Here is a 16,509-nt window from a genome sequence, read left to right on the forward strand (position 1 = left end):
TTTCCACCTGAATGTGTCAAACACTGGTGTCCACAGGTACAGTGTGTAGTCTGCTGTCGGTTCTTTGGTGAACACTGGCTGTGTGTGATCAGTGGTTTGGCCTGGTGCTCTGTTTAGTACCAGTGTAACAGGCCAAAGTAAACCTCTGTTCAGACCAGCCCTGGGGTTCAAGCAGCCCAGGTCAGACTAGAGCCCACGATCTGGAGTAAGTGTGACCTTGAGGCGTCCTCAGGTGTTTAACATTTATACTGGATGGAGGACTGGTTAGTCTTAGAACCTGCAGTTTCAGGACGTATGACTTTTATTATATAATAAACAGTCAATTAAATGAACGTTCTGTTCCAATTCCATTATAATGTTTAGTTTAACGTGCTGTTATTCGTATGTGTAAACACTACTGACAAGTGTGGTTGGAATCTTTGATCTTTGTGCAAGTCTAATATTTTTACTAAGTGAAGTTTTTCTGGTTGAATTAATAAAAGTAATTGTTTAGAGTTTTCAGAGCCCCACCCCTAGACATTGATGTAAAAGAGAACCACATTTTAATTAACCTTAACCCTAACTCCCCCCTGTATATATTATATCTAATTAATTCCATCCCTCCCCCCGCGGTCCAGCTCCCCTTCCTTCCTCCAGTCCAACTCTGCTGAGTCAGTCGCCATGGGTTTGCTCCGGCAGTTTGAAGGGATGCAGCTTCCTGCTGCCTCTGAGCTGGACTGGCTGGTCCCAGAACATGACGCTCCACAGAAGGTACGTTTACTCACTTAACAATCTAGTCTTTGATGCAACATCCAACATTGTAATAAACAAATCCATTTTCCAAATCTGGAAAAACTGACTGAAATGCATCCTCTTCCCACCAGCTCCTGCCCATTCCTGACTCTCTGCCAATCTCTCCCGACGATGGCGAACATGCAGACATTTACAACTAAGAATTCGTGTTCGAGGCAACCTGGAATGGGCGCCGCCACGGCCACAGATCATCTTCACATCCACCCTGCCCCCAAGTGAGTCTAAGGCTGTGTCTGCACTTACTGCTGTTTCAGGTTCAATCTGAATGTCAACTGTCAGTAACTGTAAAATATCTACTCCACATACAGAAGACAAGGGCCAAAAGGTGAAAAAAAGTGTCATTAAATAAAGTGGCATCAGTGTGACATGTGTATTACTCAATAGAGTTATTCCATCTGCTGTCCCAGATGTATGTCCAACACAAACAACCCACTGTTCACCAGATTCTGCACAGGGTTAGGGTTAGAGTTAGGGTCAGGGTTAGGGTTAGGGTTAGGGTGTACATTGGACACCTGTTTTCTTGACCACTAGATGCAGTGTGCAGTTTAACAGCTGAGGTTCTGGTTTTGTGTTTTGTAGGAATTTTTAACAATAATTTGTCCAACCAATTCACCTAATTCAGTCCACAAAGTGTGATCAGATTGAAAGATCAGATTTGGGCAGAATAATGTTTGTGTTGGTTTGAACCACCCTAAAAGGACAGTCATTTAATTCAATCGAATTTACAATTATCTTTCATTTAAATTCTAAATGAATCTCTGATTTGGTCGGGAATCAAGTGAGCAAGGGGGGGGGGTCGGGGGGGGGGGGGTCGATAAGCTCCGCCTACTTTTTCATTTGTTTGTTTCTAAATTAATGTCAGATTTCAGGTGTGTTCCTTTTGCTTTTACTAATTATTACCCCGCCCCCTGAAGGGGGGGCAAGGGCTATTGTTTTTGGTTTGTTTAACACTTCAGCAGCAAAACAATTGGTTGAATTCAGACCTAATTGGGTTTATAATTACCAGTGACCCTGAATAGATGTGATTACATTTTGGGAAAAGTGGCTCAAAGTTTAAATTTTTATGAATTTTTAAAGTCTTTATTTTTTTTTCCATTTACTTATAATGGATGAAATGTGTCTATGCTGTCTATGTTTATGATGACATAAGAAACACGCATAGACAGGATGACATCAGCACACGCATAGACATGATGACATCAGCACACGCATAAACATGATGACATCAGCACACGCATAGACATGATGACATCAGCTGGATCCACAGCAAAATAAGCTACAATACGAGCGAGGGGGCGGGGTTTACTGTGGCCTGGAACCACTTGTTATTTATTACTTTCATCAACTTTGCTTTGTTTGTCAGGAGAAAGGTTGTTGTGGCTAAACAGAACTACCGCTGCGCTGGCTGTGGAACCCGCATCGATCCAGGTAAGAAAACAGAAGCGAAAATGGCCTTCAACATTTCCCCAAATAAATGTGATTGTGGATTTCCATGTTCAGCACAAACTGTAACATCCACCATAATGCTGTGGCAAATGTACCAAACACTCCTTCCCCTCTCCTCTGTGTGTGTGCTGCTGTCTCACCTCAGATTACATTAAGCGACTGCGTTACTGCGAGTACCTCGGACGCTATTCTGCCAGTGCTGGTCCATGAGAACGCCCAGGTGGTGGTTCCCGCCGTGTACTCAGGAAGTGGGATTTCAGCAAGTACTACGTCAGTAACTTTGCCCGTGACCTGCTGAGCAAGATTGCCTGGAGACCCTCTGTTTACCCCAGTGATATCAACAGTGGTTTTATACAAAAAGGTCAAGGCTCCTGGAGGACGGTCCCGGGTGAGTACGGAGGCCAGTGAGGGAACCACACAATCAGATGCACCAATAACAGGAGCTGCTTTGGTCCAAAATGACCTGAGAGTGTCATCAGCTTTCACAACAGCTACTTACGGGTTATGTTTAGGGTTAGTCCATGGGTTAGGGTTAGTGGTGGGTTAGGGTTAGGGTTAGGGCTATGGTTAGTTATGGTGGGTGGTATTTTTCCAGATGGTAAAATATCAACCAGTGCTGTTCTCTAATTAATCATACTATGTGAGTGGACAGACAGAGTGAATGAAACTGTTCATGATGCTACATAAATATGATTCTACAAAAAGCTTTATTTAATTGCTCACAAGTTACTGCTTGGTGGAGAATTACAGCTGTGATGTAACAGATGTGTTAATCTGATCAGCTAATAAAAGTCTGCTGAACCCATACAGACCCAGCGCTACTTATAGTCAGCTCCCAAATGAAATGTTCTGTATATCTAACTTTATTAAGTGATTTATCACCATTTATTTTAATATTATCCTCTGTATTTAGCATTTTTTTCAGCGTAAATTAGGTATTTCCAGTATTTAATTCACTGATCATGTAGATGTTCGTTAAAGTTCAGATTAAAGTTGAATGGTTATTATATCAGGACAGATCAAACTGAATAAACAGTGTCTTTTTCAGTCCAGTCTGTCATAACTGACATAAACCCAGTTGGTCCATCCACTGTCATTGATCCAACTCCATGGTTTTACTGGTGAATCAATGTTGGAGAAGATGACTGTGTTTCCACGATAACTACGGAGCTCTGAACGTCCACATATGATCATATCTGATGACCATGAAAAGATGAAGAAACTTATTTTACACAAATTACTGACATGGATTGATAGGATTAGTGGATCAACAGGTATTAAACAGTTTAGATCAGTAGGTGGTTTAGGTTAAAGGTGGACGTTTGGGTCTTTAAGGGTTAAAGGTGGATGTTTGGGTCTTTAAGGGTTAAAGGTGGACGTTTGGGTCTTTAAGGGTTAAATGAGAGCCAATCTAATCCCAGTAAATGTAAAGAACTCTTAGGATGTAGAACCATCACCAGAGCACAGAAGAGTCTTTCCAGTGGATAAACAGAGATCTAATGAACACATTTATAAACCTACTTATCAGTGCAAAGAAAATAAAAGAACCTGGAATACCTTTCCAGCTCCATTTAAAGGTACTTATGGAAGTGTTTGAATTGTAAGATGAGACACCAGTGGGATATGTAACAGTATTCATTCATCACCTCTGTATGTCCACCTGCAGACTTGTCCTCTTGTATCTGGTGTTTCTGGGTAGAAACTACTCAGATCCTCAGGTGTCACTAGTTAAAGTCAAGAAAGTAAGCTACTGTTGTGATTTTCCTTGTGCTGGGGGGGGGTACTTGGTGGGTGCTGGTTGCTGTCCTCTGTGTTCTGTTTCCTCTTATTCCATATACTGAAGTAGTTCTGGGCCTGGACCTGTTGATAGTGAGCTGTACAGGAGCTGGGAAACAATCAGACAACAAGGGTTTTAGTTCTCTATTTCATACCTTTTTCTTTCTCATTCACTGTACTCACTCATTTTGTTTTCACTCTGTCGTTCATTGAATTGAACAAGTCTGATGATGCAAACCACAGGATCCCAGACGACACCATGTTAAATAATTCCAGACTCCAGTGCAGATGGTGATTCAGGAGTTCAGTCTGGGGTTTCTGTTGGGTTATGAACTGGGTTATACGTTGTGTTATTCCTTGTGCTCCATTGTGTTGTTGACTTCAAATAAACTTTTTTTTTCGTCTTTGTTTCAGGTTTTTAAGGGGTGCAACTATTTCATATGAAAAACCTGTTCAAGACCTGTCGATTTGCTAAAGAGTAAGCTGTGTGTTCCATCATGTTTTTTAACTTCTGATGCTCATCTGATGCTTGTGGACTTGAACAGGGCCTGTGTATGTGTGTTGTTGTATGTGTTCAGAGTCCTGGACCAGTTGGACAGTCTACCAGGTCACCTGACTGAGGACCCTGCCCTCTTCTCTCTCAATGACCTCAGTGCTGTTCGTAACGGGGAACTGGCCCCCCGAATGAGAGAGCTGCTTAAAACAGGCACCATGCACGTAGCTGGCTGTGTGGTAAGATCATCCCGACCGTTTATGTCTCAGAAGAGCAACATCTGTCATCAGTAAACACCAGCGTTGTCTTCAATGCGTCTGCAATGACTGTTGTGTTTGTGTTCCCCAGCTGTGCCAGGCCAAGGGCTTTGTTTGTGAGTTCTGTGGCAACGACAAAGACATTATCTTCCCCTTTCAGCTCAACAAATGCCAACGCTGTGAAGGTGAGCCCTCACTGCTGATAGCAGCCCTGGGCACCATAAGAAGCCCCTCCCCCCGCACCTCCCTTTACCTGGACAGACCTGAAGATCTCCAAACCTCGAAGGCTCGCTAGGGTCCTCTATCTAGACAGGAAACAAGGGGAGGGGAGGGGAGGGGAGAAGGAGAGGGAGGAGGAGACGGAGGAGGAGAAGGAGAAGGGAGAGGGAGGAGGGGAGGGAGGGAGAGAGGGAGGAGGGGAGGGAGGAGAGGAGGGAGAAGGAGGAGGGGGAGGAGGAGGGTGGGAGGAGGAGAGGGAGGTGGGGGAGAAAGAGGGGAGGGTTTGGAGTATTGTGGTGGTCCAGGACAGACAGAGCCTAGATGTGGACCGAGCGAGCAGCATCAGGTTTAGGGCCAAGGGAGACAGAGGATGAGGGAGGGGGTTCCAAAGCCTTCATTCCTAGGAAAACTGGTAATAGCGTTTATCGAAGAGTAAAAGTGGATGAACCAGAGTCCAGAGATGATAAAAGGGACATGAATCAGAGCAGGAGGACCACCACAGAGGAGGACCATGGACTGATGAAGGGGACGGACATGTCAAAGGGAAGGGTGAGAACAGAGGAAAGGACAAAGTCCACTTCCTGAAGGTTCTTCACATGGGCAGGATGAAGAAGAGCAGGTCCAGAACCCTGACCCTAACAGGACAGGAGTGAGTCAGGGGGGACGCTGTAGACCAGGTCTGTCAAACTCCCGTTAGTTCAGGTCCACATTCAAACTAATATGGTCTAAAGTGGGCCGGACCAGAACAATAATATCAAGAATAGGATCGGAAACTGAACAGTATTGAAATGTTTACATTTACAAACTGTACTTGAACATAACATGAACAAATATGAACAACCTGAACATTCTGAGAATAATAAGTGGTAATTTTAGCAATATTACACCTTAGTTTCTCATTTATACATGTTCATTCTAATGTACAGATCCAGTGGATCTACAAATACACAACATTTAAGAACAGACTGAAATATTGGTCCAAACACACAGACTTCTATTAAGACAGTTCAGGTTGGTCATATTTGTTCAGGTTATTCGTATTTTTGTTAAAAGGCTAGTCTGTAAATGTAAACATTTTTGTGTAATTTTCTTTTTTTTTTTTTTTTTTTTAACTAAACAGGAAAATGTGCATTTTTCATTATTTCTGGTTGTTCTGATCAATTGAACTGGTCTGACCCACTTTAGATTGAAAACAGATGGTTGAAACATATTTGATTGTTCATATCTTCAATGTCATATTTACATTTCACATATTCATCCCCAGGGCCCCGATTGGACCCTTTATTGGGCTGGTTTTGGCCCCGGGCCACATGTTTGGACACCTCTGGTCTAAATGAAAGAGGTCCAGACTTAGACACAGAGGAAGAATGTGAAACGGACTCAGTAAGACCAGACTGTGGACCTGATCGGACTGGTACTGAACCAAACATCTGTGTGTCCAGTCCACCTCAGGTCCGGTCTGGGTCAGAGGTCAGGTTGGTGGAGGTGTTCTTCTCCTTCTTTGTAGATCCAGGGGTTTTCTGCTCATCTTTGGGCTTCCTCATCTTGCTCTTTTGGTTTCCTTTAACTTGGACTCGTAGCTGTAGACCTGTAGAAGTCAAACAGTGGAAGTGGTTTCAAATCAGTTTGAATAGTCAAACAGTTGTTCAGGTTTTATACAATCGATCTGATTCTATTTCATTCCTCTTCAATAACTGCACATGTGAGAGCTGTTGTGATGCTCTTCAGCCACAACCGCCTTCATGTTTTTAACCCAAACAAAAGCTCTGGAATATTTCCACCTCAGATGAAATACAGCAAACATTAAATGCACGTTGTCTTTGTCCCTTCCACAGGTTTGAAACAGTGAAGTTTATTGGTTCAGACTCTCGGGGGTCCTTTCAGTGGTTCAAGACCTCATCTCAGACCTTCTACCCTTCTATCCAGACCTTCTACCCTTCTTTCCTGACCTTCTACCCTTCTTTCCTGACCTTCTACCCTTCTATCCAGACCTTCTACCCTTCTTTCCAGACCTTCTACCCTTCTATCCTGACCTTCTACCCTGCTATCCTGATCTTCTACCCTTCTTTCCTGCTGCTGTTTCATGTCTCTGGTTCGGATATTTGCAGTGTTGGGGTTCTTGGACTTCTTCTTTTGGCTGCTCTTCTGCTCTTTGGTTCTGGAGGCCTCTGTGCTCCATTCCTCTGGACATTAGTTTTACTCCAGTGGTCTTCTGCTGCTAAAGTTATTGAATGTTATGAGTTTTTGGTTAATTTTCTAGGTTTGATAGGTTTGTAGTAAAGCACTGAATGATAGATATGAGATTGTGAAGGTTTTCAGTGGAACTTTGGACAGTATTTCCGGTTCTTCTTTGCTACCAGGGTTCCCTCTGAGCTGTTGGAGTCTGTTCTCACCAGGATGGATCCGTCATCAGTGGATAGACAGTGGTGCCTTATGGGTAGTTGTATTCATGGAAGTCTGTTGAGCTGGTGTCATATTTGACTTGGTTTTGTGGTGACATTTTAAAGTCTTACACTGAACTGTATAATTGTCATTAATAATGACATGAGCTCATGGTGAATACAAATCAGGGTTCCTGCAGGGTCTTAAAAGTCTGGAATTTACAAAATCTGCATTAAAATAGAGGGTATGCAACGTGACGTCACCACTAGCGGAAGTCCCGCGGTTCCACCCACTGAGTGGCAGAAAGAGGGAGATGAGTATCAGGTTGCTTCAATACTGCCTAAACTTTAGAACAATATATAATAAAAATGAGGAAGAGCTGTTGTGAGATTGATTGTAATGAACAGGTTGAAAAGCAGATCGAGCTATCATTTTACAGACACCGAAAAGACAAAGAAAAGAAAATAGATGGATCCACAAATCCAGAGAAACCAAACCTAGATCGGTGGATCCTGTTTTTGTGTCAGGTACGTTAATTTATGCTGAATTTTTTTGGGTAAAATCAGACCTTAAATTACATATTGTGTTTGGCTAACGTTACTCCTAAGTAAAGCTCTTGGGTTCATGATTAGATCTTTCATGGTTTTTGTCTTCATTTTGTGATTCTGAACCTTGTGTTCCTACATGATTAGTAAACTAACTGAAACTGAGTCCAACCCAGTTTTTCAAATACGGGGAACTGGAGAATAAAGGTATACGGAGTATTAGGGCCACATAAGAAAATAAAAACGCTTGTCACTACAAGTATAAAGTCATAAAATATCAGTATAAAACCTGTAATTTTGTGATGATAAAGTCGAATACAAAAAGAATCACAATGTTATGAGAATAAAGTTGTAGTTATAAAAAAACCTCATAATTTAACAAAAATGTCATTCGTTTATGAGATTAAAGTCATCATATTCCGACAATAAAGCCATAATATTATAAGAATAATGTCGTAATTTAAAAACAGGTGGGAAAAATATAATTTACCAGAAAAAAGTCGTACTCTGCTGGCCCACAGCAGTAGTATCTGTGTTGGATAAAGTACTGGATCTGAACTAGACTCAGTAAATCTCCTCAGTCCCAGTAGATCAATGCATATATTCACTGGGGGTCAGTCTACGGGCCTACTGAAATGCCACTGTGGATCAGCTTGGTTCTGGGCCCTAGTTTTGGACCCTGTTTGTCAGTGATGATGAAACCATGTATATTTGTTGCAGGTAAAATAGCGCTGATCCCCTCCACCCTGGATGTCAGGATCCTCCCATTCTGTCCACATGTCAGTGTTCATAGACCACTTGTTCTCTGGTAGCTCTACGGATCCATGTCCTGTCCAGTTGTCCTTAATTTAATTTCATATTTCACATTTTCCCCGGTCTCGCTGGTGTTACTGCTATACTGTCATGTTGAACAGGTTGGTTTTGACACTCAGTCTGATTTAGAGGGGCGTGGCCTGGGGGTGGGGGTGGGGGGGGTGGACATGTGCAATACCCTCTATACTTTAAAAAAAGTCTTTCACAGGTGGTTAGATTTTGAGTCTGGTAGGTCTTCAGTTGTTTCCATAAACCTGTTTTAAATGTGTCCAAACTACAGACAGTAACATTAGTCGACTCCGTTCCACACCCGTTCCACAACCAAACAGTTTATGTTGAATTAGGAATCCAATTATTCTTCTAACTTTTCCCCTCACTGAGGAAATGACTCTGAACAGGGGAAATCAAAGCTTCAATCAATCCAGGACCTCAATTTTATTTAATATAGCACACCAAATCATAACAAAAGTTATCTCATGACACTTTACATATAGAGTTGGTCAAAACCAGACTCTAAGCCCATTTACAGAAACCCAACAGAATCCTCCCGGAGGCAAACACTAGTGACTGGTGACAGTGGAAGGAAAAACTTCCTTTAAACCGCAGAAACCTGGAGCAGACCCAGACATCCTGAAGGATGGCCGCTGCCTGGACCAGTTGGGGTTAAAGAGAGAGGTAAAGGAGGAGAAAAGAAGAGAACGATAGAGATAGAGAGAGTGGGGGAAGTAGGGGGAGACACATGGATGCAGTGATGCACAGATAACTGAACTAGAACAATCTATGGAACTATATGATCAACACTATCGTAACTATATGGATAAGTGAGGGATGACGTTGGGGAAATAATATATTTTCCTAAATTCTAGGAGTCACAAATTTTTGCCAGCATGACCATGAAATAGGCATTAAATTCTGTTTTAAATGTCTTAAACAGGTCTTAAATTGAACTTGTAGGAACCCTGTAGGTAACCCTGCAGCTGTACTTGTGAATAACCTGTCTGAATGTCCTGATGTGTGCGTTACAGACGTATGAAGTGGACTCAGAATTAACACGGGTTCATTTCAAAAACGTCTGTTAAAGCCCAGGATGTGAGTACCTTCCTTGTGTGTTTGGAACTGTTTCTGTTCATTTTTTGTGCAGTGGAAGCGTTTTTTATCCGGATGGTTCCTGTGTGACGATGAATGTGTCATTTGACAGATTTAGAGTTGAGGTCCGTTAACCTCTGAATGTAAATCCAAAATAAACATGTTTTAAAAGAGCGCTGACTTGTCGTTTCCTGACCAGTCCATTCTTTTTTGTTCAGACATTGTGTTGTGGTGACTCTGCTGAATAGTCGCTGGCGGTGGATGATCTGGACTGGAGCTGGTTTTAGACAGCGTTACATTCAGCCTCCTCACCTTCTGCTGTTCTGTCCTTAAGCTCCACCCCTTTTATACTCCTCTCCTCACCTGGCGGTCCTCAGCTCTATGCTGATTGGCTGCCTGTGGCCTCGGATCTGGTTGCAGACTAACTTGTGAAACCGGTTCCTGTTTGTTTGGTTTGGTGGTTGGAGGAGGAGCCGCTGTTGTCTGTCTAAGGAAGGCGGAAAAGGTTCAAGCTCTCAAAGCATTTCTCTTCTAAGAAAACTTAACTCTGTGATTTTTCTCCTTTTTTCCCAGAATGCCATGCGGGCTATCATCGCGGCTGCTTCTCAGCGGGCAGAGACTGTCCTCGGTGTCGGCGTCTGGCTGAGCGGAGGGAGAGGATGGCCCGTAAAAATATGGAGGAGCAGGAGGATGAAGGGGGAGGAGCGGGACTTACTGCTGGGAGGATGGAAGCATGAACAGAGACAAAAACAGGAGCACAAACGCCGCCATGTTCGTAGGAAACAGACACGGCCGGTCCAGACCCCAGACCGGGGGTCAGTCTTGTGAGCATAGGTCTGGATCAGGGCCAGGACATGGAGACACGGCCCTTTGACACATGCACTTTAGTCAGCAACAGTTCAGCTGCATCTGTTCCAGACATGTTACCTAAAATAGGATCATTTTGAATGCGATTCTTATGTTTGGACGGACCGGTTGAATGATCGTCATGTCTGAAGTCTGTCCACAGAATTTAGTCCAAAGCATTAGTCAGGTCCATGTCCCCACTCATGAAGACACTGTTACTCTGTATGTGGCTTTAGTGACCCCTTAGTGTCATGTGTTCAAAGACATGAGCGGATGACGATCTTAATGATCATGTGTTTGGATCATTCTAAATTTACTAAGTCAATCAGATTGATCGAGTTAAATCAGAATGGAAGTGCACTTACTTAAATTAAACCAGGACAGTCTGTCAAAGGGACCGTGGATGATCTGTGGTCCTTCTGTCCTTTTGTATGTCTGTGTGTGTGTGTCTGATTTAAAGTCATATTCATTTGGATTTTAAGGCGACAGTGCCACCACATCAGTGTGATGCAGTTACAAAAGACAGAAATGCATAGAAAATGGTGGTTACCATGACAACGTCCATCAGTTTGGTTGATGGTTGGATGTAACCGCTATAGCGTAACGTCCAAAAACATATGTAACTGCAGTTCATCATGTAGGCACCGTATGAGACAACAAGAGGATCTGTGTGGAGTTACAGTTTTCCCCTTTTTTCAATGACACTAAACCCTGACCTCTGACCCCTAACCTGAGTATGTGTAGCTGAACTGAAGTAAACCTGTTTTTTCTAAGACCGTCTGAATGTCGAAGCCACTGCCTTACAGGACCTGTGTGTTCAGGGTGTGACCAGGGTTAAACATGGTCTGGACCTCTGCTACCTGAACCTGGTCTGGGTTCAGGGTCTGGGTCTTGTTTGATGGGATGCTACTGGTTTAGCTCGTTTAGGTTTTACTGGATCTATTTTTATAAATGTGAATGTTGGAGCACACAGTTGGGCTGATGCTGGATTTTACTAAAACCTTCATGTGGACTTGATTGTTTTAATTTGAAAATATTGAAGTTTAAGTGTGTGTGAGTTCAGCTGATTTAACGACGCTTCATCTACTGGAGTTCAACAGAACCGTCAGAGTTCAGCCCAAAAATACCAGGATTCATAAGAACAGGATCTGTGTGTGTGTGTGTGTGTGTGTGGTGTGTGTCTTGTCCTGCTGTACATAGCCAGGCGGTAAAAGGCCAGATAACTGCACTAACTGTGTGTGTGTTTTGGAGGAACATGAACCTTCAGTGATGTTTCTTTCATGAATCTGTTTCCATCCATTCAAGGGTCATTTTGTCGTCAATAGAATCTTGTGTTTTGGAACATTGCACACAAACTGTGGCCACTATGCAAACCCATGAACCCCATGAACCCCCATGAGTCCATGTGTTGGACTCCAGAGTCTGTTCATTCCATCACTGAACTAAAACACAATGAGCCTCATGGAAGAACGTTTGTGTTTTCATATCTGAACTTTTTCTGCTTTGGACTTGGATGATGAACATCAAACCCATGAATAAACCGTGTTCATGTAAAGACCTGCTGAGTGCAGACTTTGGAAGGTCCCTGATCAGCCCATGGTTCCTGCTGAAGGTCCCCGATAAGCCCATGTTCCCTAGCTGAACGTCCCCGATAAGGCCATGGTTCCTGCCTGAAGGTCCAGGACCATAGATGGCTCCTGCTGTAGAACATGTTCATGGGTGGTTCTTCCATGAGGCCAGTGTTCAGTCCACTCATGGACAGTCCAGTCCCACCTGTGGTTCAGGTGGACACTGTCCTACAGACGTCCACATGCACTCCAGATATTAGTATGTATGAAACTGTCGACTACTGTCACTGATCATTATTGGGTTAATTTGTTTAGATTTTGTTGACAATAAACGACTGTTAAGGAGTCTTTGTCTTTGTCTGTTTTCTGATTGGGTCAACCTCTAATGTTTATGTTCTGTTAAAACACTTTATATCCGAACAGTCATAAGGCTTCGTTCACACACAGGGCTTAAACAACTGGGACTTTGGGTGAAATCTGATGGTTTTTGTTCCCATCGTTTTCCTCATTAAATGTGACTTGTATCAGTTTTGAGGCTGAACTGAATGGAAAACAGTCTGGATGTAACTGTGACCACACAGGCACGCGCTGTGTTGTACGGAAGTAAATGTTTTACCCGCTTTTTCCTTATGGGACTCCTATTCTTGGGGGCATTTCGCCCGGGGGCGGGGCTATGTCCTATGTCACTGATGTGTTTGATGTGGCCTCTTGTGGTCTGCGGTGTCATAATCGGTGTTATACCAGGGGTGGCAATCTGGTCCTCAAGGGCCAGTATCCTGCATGTTTAGGTGTTTCCTCTTCCAACACCCTGGTTCACTGATGAGCCTATCATCCAGCTCTGCAGAAGCCTGATAATGACCTTCAGGTGTGGCTGGAAGAGGGAAACATCTAAAACATGCAGGATACCAGCCCTTGAGGACCAGGATTGCCCACCCCTGAGTTATACCCTAACCCTAAACCACGCCCCCAGGTGAAGCACGTTACGGCGAAATGTCCCAAAATAGGAGTGGCTGTGTTACCAGTGTCAAGGCACGGTGTGAGTCACGCATGCGTAGAAGCATTTGTCTGTCGGCCATCTTAATTATGAGTCGCTACAGTAACCTCACTAGGACAAATCACAGTTGTGTGAGTCCAGTGAAGTTAGAGTACACAGACTTCTGTGCAGAGTCCATTTGTGGACCTACTTTGGGTTCCTTCACAGCTCAGAGCCGATCCAACTGTGGACAGTAGGATCTGTCCTACTGAGGTTCACACCTGCCGCTCCTCCAACTGGGACGCAGAACTGTGACGTTTGTCACATTTCAGTGATGTAAAGGTCGGATAAATGTGACCCGGACGTTCAGACTGAAGTGGAAAATATCAGATCTGTATCGGATCTGTTCAGGAGTTCTCTGAAAATATCTTTAGTCAGATGAGCTCCGGTGGTCAGTTCATCCTGTTTGGTCTTTTGTGTCCAAAACTGAGTGTTCGGTCTCAGAGTCCAGACTGTCCAGCTCTGTGTCAGCTGACCCTTTGAGCCACTGTTCAAACAGGATGATGAACATTATTTTAATATTTATTAAACCTTTATTGATAATTAACAAAAGTAAAAAGAAGCAACATTGAACAGAATTAATCATCACATATAAATGCAAGTGTTGATACAAATAATAAACAGATAAATGGAACAATACACATACTATATATATATATATATACATACACAGGGTGGGGAAGCAAAATTTACAATATTTTGAGGCAGGGGTTGAAAGACAGTGTATGACCAATTAGTTTATTGAAAGTCATGAGAATTTATTTGCCACAAGAAAATGTCCATAATAGAAATGTTTTTATTCTATGTGTCCTCCTTCTTTCTCAATAACTGCCTTCACACGCTTCCTGAAACTTGTGCAAGTGTTCCTCAAATATTCAGGTGACAACTTCTCCCATCTTCTTTAATAGTATCTTCCAGACTTTTCTAGGTAATAGTTTTGCTCATAGTCATTCTCTTCTTTCCATTATAAACAGTCTTTATGGACACTCCAACTATTTTTGAAATCTCCTTTAGTGTGACGAGTGCATTCAGCAAATCACACACTCTTTGACGTTTGCTTTCCTGATTACTCATATGGGCAAAAGTTTCTGAAAAGGTATGGATAATAGTGTTAGGTATGATTATGACATCAATATATGTTTGGTTTCAAAACAATTGATGTGGTGCCTGCTGAGAAAAAACAACTAAATGTTCATTGTAAATTTTGCTTCCCCACCCTGTATACATACGCACACACACACACACACACGCACATATACATATATTTATATATATATATATATATATATATATATATATACAGTACAGGCCAAAAGTTTGGACACACCTTCTCATTCTTTGCATTTTCTTTATTTTCATGACTATTTTCCATTGTAGATTCTCACTGAAGGCATCAAAACTATGAATGAACACATGTGGAATTATGTACTTAACAAAAAGTGTGAAATAACTGAAAACATCTCTTATATTCTAGTTTCTCAAAGTAGCCACCCTTAGCTCTGATGACTGCTTTGCACACTCTTGGCATTCTCTTGATGAGCTTCCAGAGGTAGTCCCTGAAATGGTTTCCTAACAGTCTTGAAGAAGTTCCCACAGATGCTTAGCACTTGTTGGCCCTTTTGCCTTCACTCTGCGGTCCAGCTCACCCCAAACCATCTCGATTGGGTTCAGGTCCGGTGACTGTGGAGGCCAGGTCATCTGGCGCAGCACTCCATCGCTCTCCTTCTTGGTCAAATATCCCTCACACAGCCTGGAGGTGTGTTTGGGGTCAATGTCCTGTTGAAACATAATGACTGTCCAACTAAACGCAAACTGGATGGAATGGCATGTCACTTCAGGATGCTGTGGTAGCCATGCTGATTCAGTTGCCTTCAATCTTGAATAAATCCCCAACAGTGTCACCAGCAAAGCACCCCCACACCATCACACCTCCTCCTCCATGCTTCACGTGGGAACCAGCATGTAGCATCCATCCGTTCACCTTTTCTGCTCGCACAAAGACACGGCGGTTGGATCCAAAGATCTCAAATTTGGACTCATCAGACCAAAGCACAGATTTCCACTGGTCTAAGGTCCATTCCTTGGGTTTCTTGGCCCAAATAAATCTCTTGTGTTTGTTGCCGCCTCTCCTGAGCAGTGGTTTCCTAGCAGCTGTTTGACCATGAAGGCCTGATTCAGCAGTCTCCTCTTAACAGTTGTTGTAGAGATGTGTCGTGCTGCTAGAGCTCTGTGTGGTATCTCTGGTCTCTAATCTGAGCTGCTGTTAATTTGCGATTTCTGAGGCTGGTGACTCAGATGAACTTATCTTCAGCATCAGAGGTGACTCTTGGTCTTCCTTTCCTGGGGCGGTCCTCATGTGAGCCAGTTTCGTTGGAGCGCTTGATGGTTTTTGCGACTGCACTTGGGGACACATTCAAAGTTTTTGAAATTTTCTAGACTGACTGACCTTCATTTCTTAAAGTAATGATGGCCACTCGTTTGTCTTTACTTAGCTGATTGTTTCTCACCATAATATGTATTTAACAGTTGTCCAATAGGGCTGTCAGCTGTGCATCAACCTGACTTCTGCACAACACAACTGATGGTCCCAACCCCATCAATAAGGCAAGAAATTCCACTAAGTAACCCTGACAAGGCACAGCTATGAGTGGAAACCATTTCCAGGTGACTACCTCTGGAAGCTCATCAAGAGAATGCCAAGGGTGTGCAAGGCAGTCATCAGAGCTAAGGGTGGCTACTTTGAAGAAACTAGAATATACGAGATGTTTTCAGTTATTTCACACTTTTTTGTTAAGTACATAATTCCACATGTGTTCATTCATAGTTTTGATGCCTTCAGTGAGATCTACAATGAAAATAGTCATGAAAATAAGAAAATGTGAAGAATGAGAAGGTGTGTCCAAACTTTTGGCCTGTACTGTATATATATATATATATATAATATATATATATATATATATATATATATATATTATATATATATACACATATATTCACACACACATACACACATATATATATATATATATATATATATATATCTAATATATATATATATATATATATATATATATATATATATATATAAAAATACAATAAACCAAAGGTATTAAGTATGAACTCAATTAAATGATCCAATGGTTCTAGGACACGTTCATGTGGAGGATTTTTACTAATGTTTAATAAAACATGTTGAATTATTTCAGTCAGATGTGGATGTTCTGGAGGATCTGGAGAACTCATGAATCTGATA

The 16,509-nt window shown here is 42.5% G+C and overlaps 1 protein-coding gene and 1 long non-coding RNA gene across 2 annotated transcripts in view; both read left to right on the forward strand.

The window, feature by feature from the left end:
- The window catches only part of LOC115417628 (run domain Beclin-1-interacting and cysteine-rich domain-containing protein-like), a 32,448-nt gene extending 21,902 nt beyond the window's left edge, over nt 1-10,546 (forward strand). The window contains 13 exon segments of the mRNA XM_030131641.1: nt 618-750; nt 864-924; nt 927-986; nt 989-1,007; nt 2,156-2,220; nt 2,384-2,439; nt 2,441-2,468; nt 2,471-2,586; nt 2,588-2,630; nt 4,438-4,492; nt 4,593-4,746; nt 4,856-4,949; nt 10,383-10,546. Coding sequence (XP_029987501.1) covers nt 618-750; nt 864-924; nt 927-986; nt 989-1,007; nt 2,156-2,220; nt 2,384-2,439; nt 2,441-2,468; nt 2,471-2,586; nt 2,588-2,630; nt 4,438-4,492; nt 4,593-4,746; nt 4,856-4,949; nt 10,383-10,546 — 1,048 coding nt within the window.
- A 1,006-nt stretch (nt 10,547-11,552) lies between these two features.
- On the forward strand, nt 11,553-12,567 carry LOC115418569 (uncharacterized). Its single transcript, XR_003935323.1, has 2 exons — nt 11,553-12,267; nt 12,332-12,567. It is a non-coding gene; the product is annotated as an uncharacterized LOC115418569 (long non-coding RNA).
- The last annotated feature ends 3,942 nt before the right edge of the window (nt 12,568-16,509 follow it).

The sequence above is a fragment of the Sphaeramia orbicularis genome, chromosome 4, assembly GCF_902148855.1.
Source record: "Sphaeramia orbicularis chromosome 4, fSphaOr1.1, whole genome shotgun sequence".
Taxonomy (NCBI): domain Eukaryota; kingdom Metazoa; phylum Chordata; class Actinopteri; order Kurtiformes; family Apogonidae; genus Sphaeramia; species Sphaeramia orbicularis.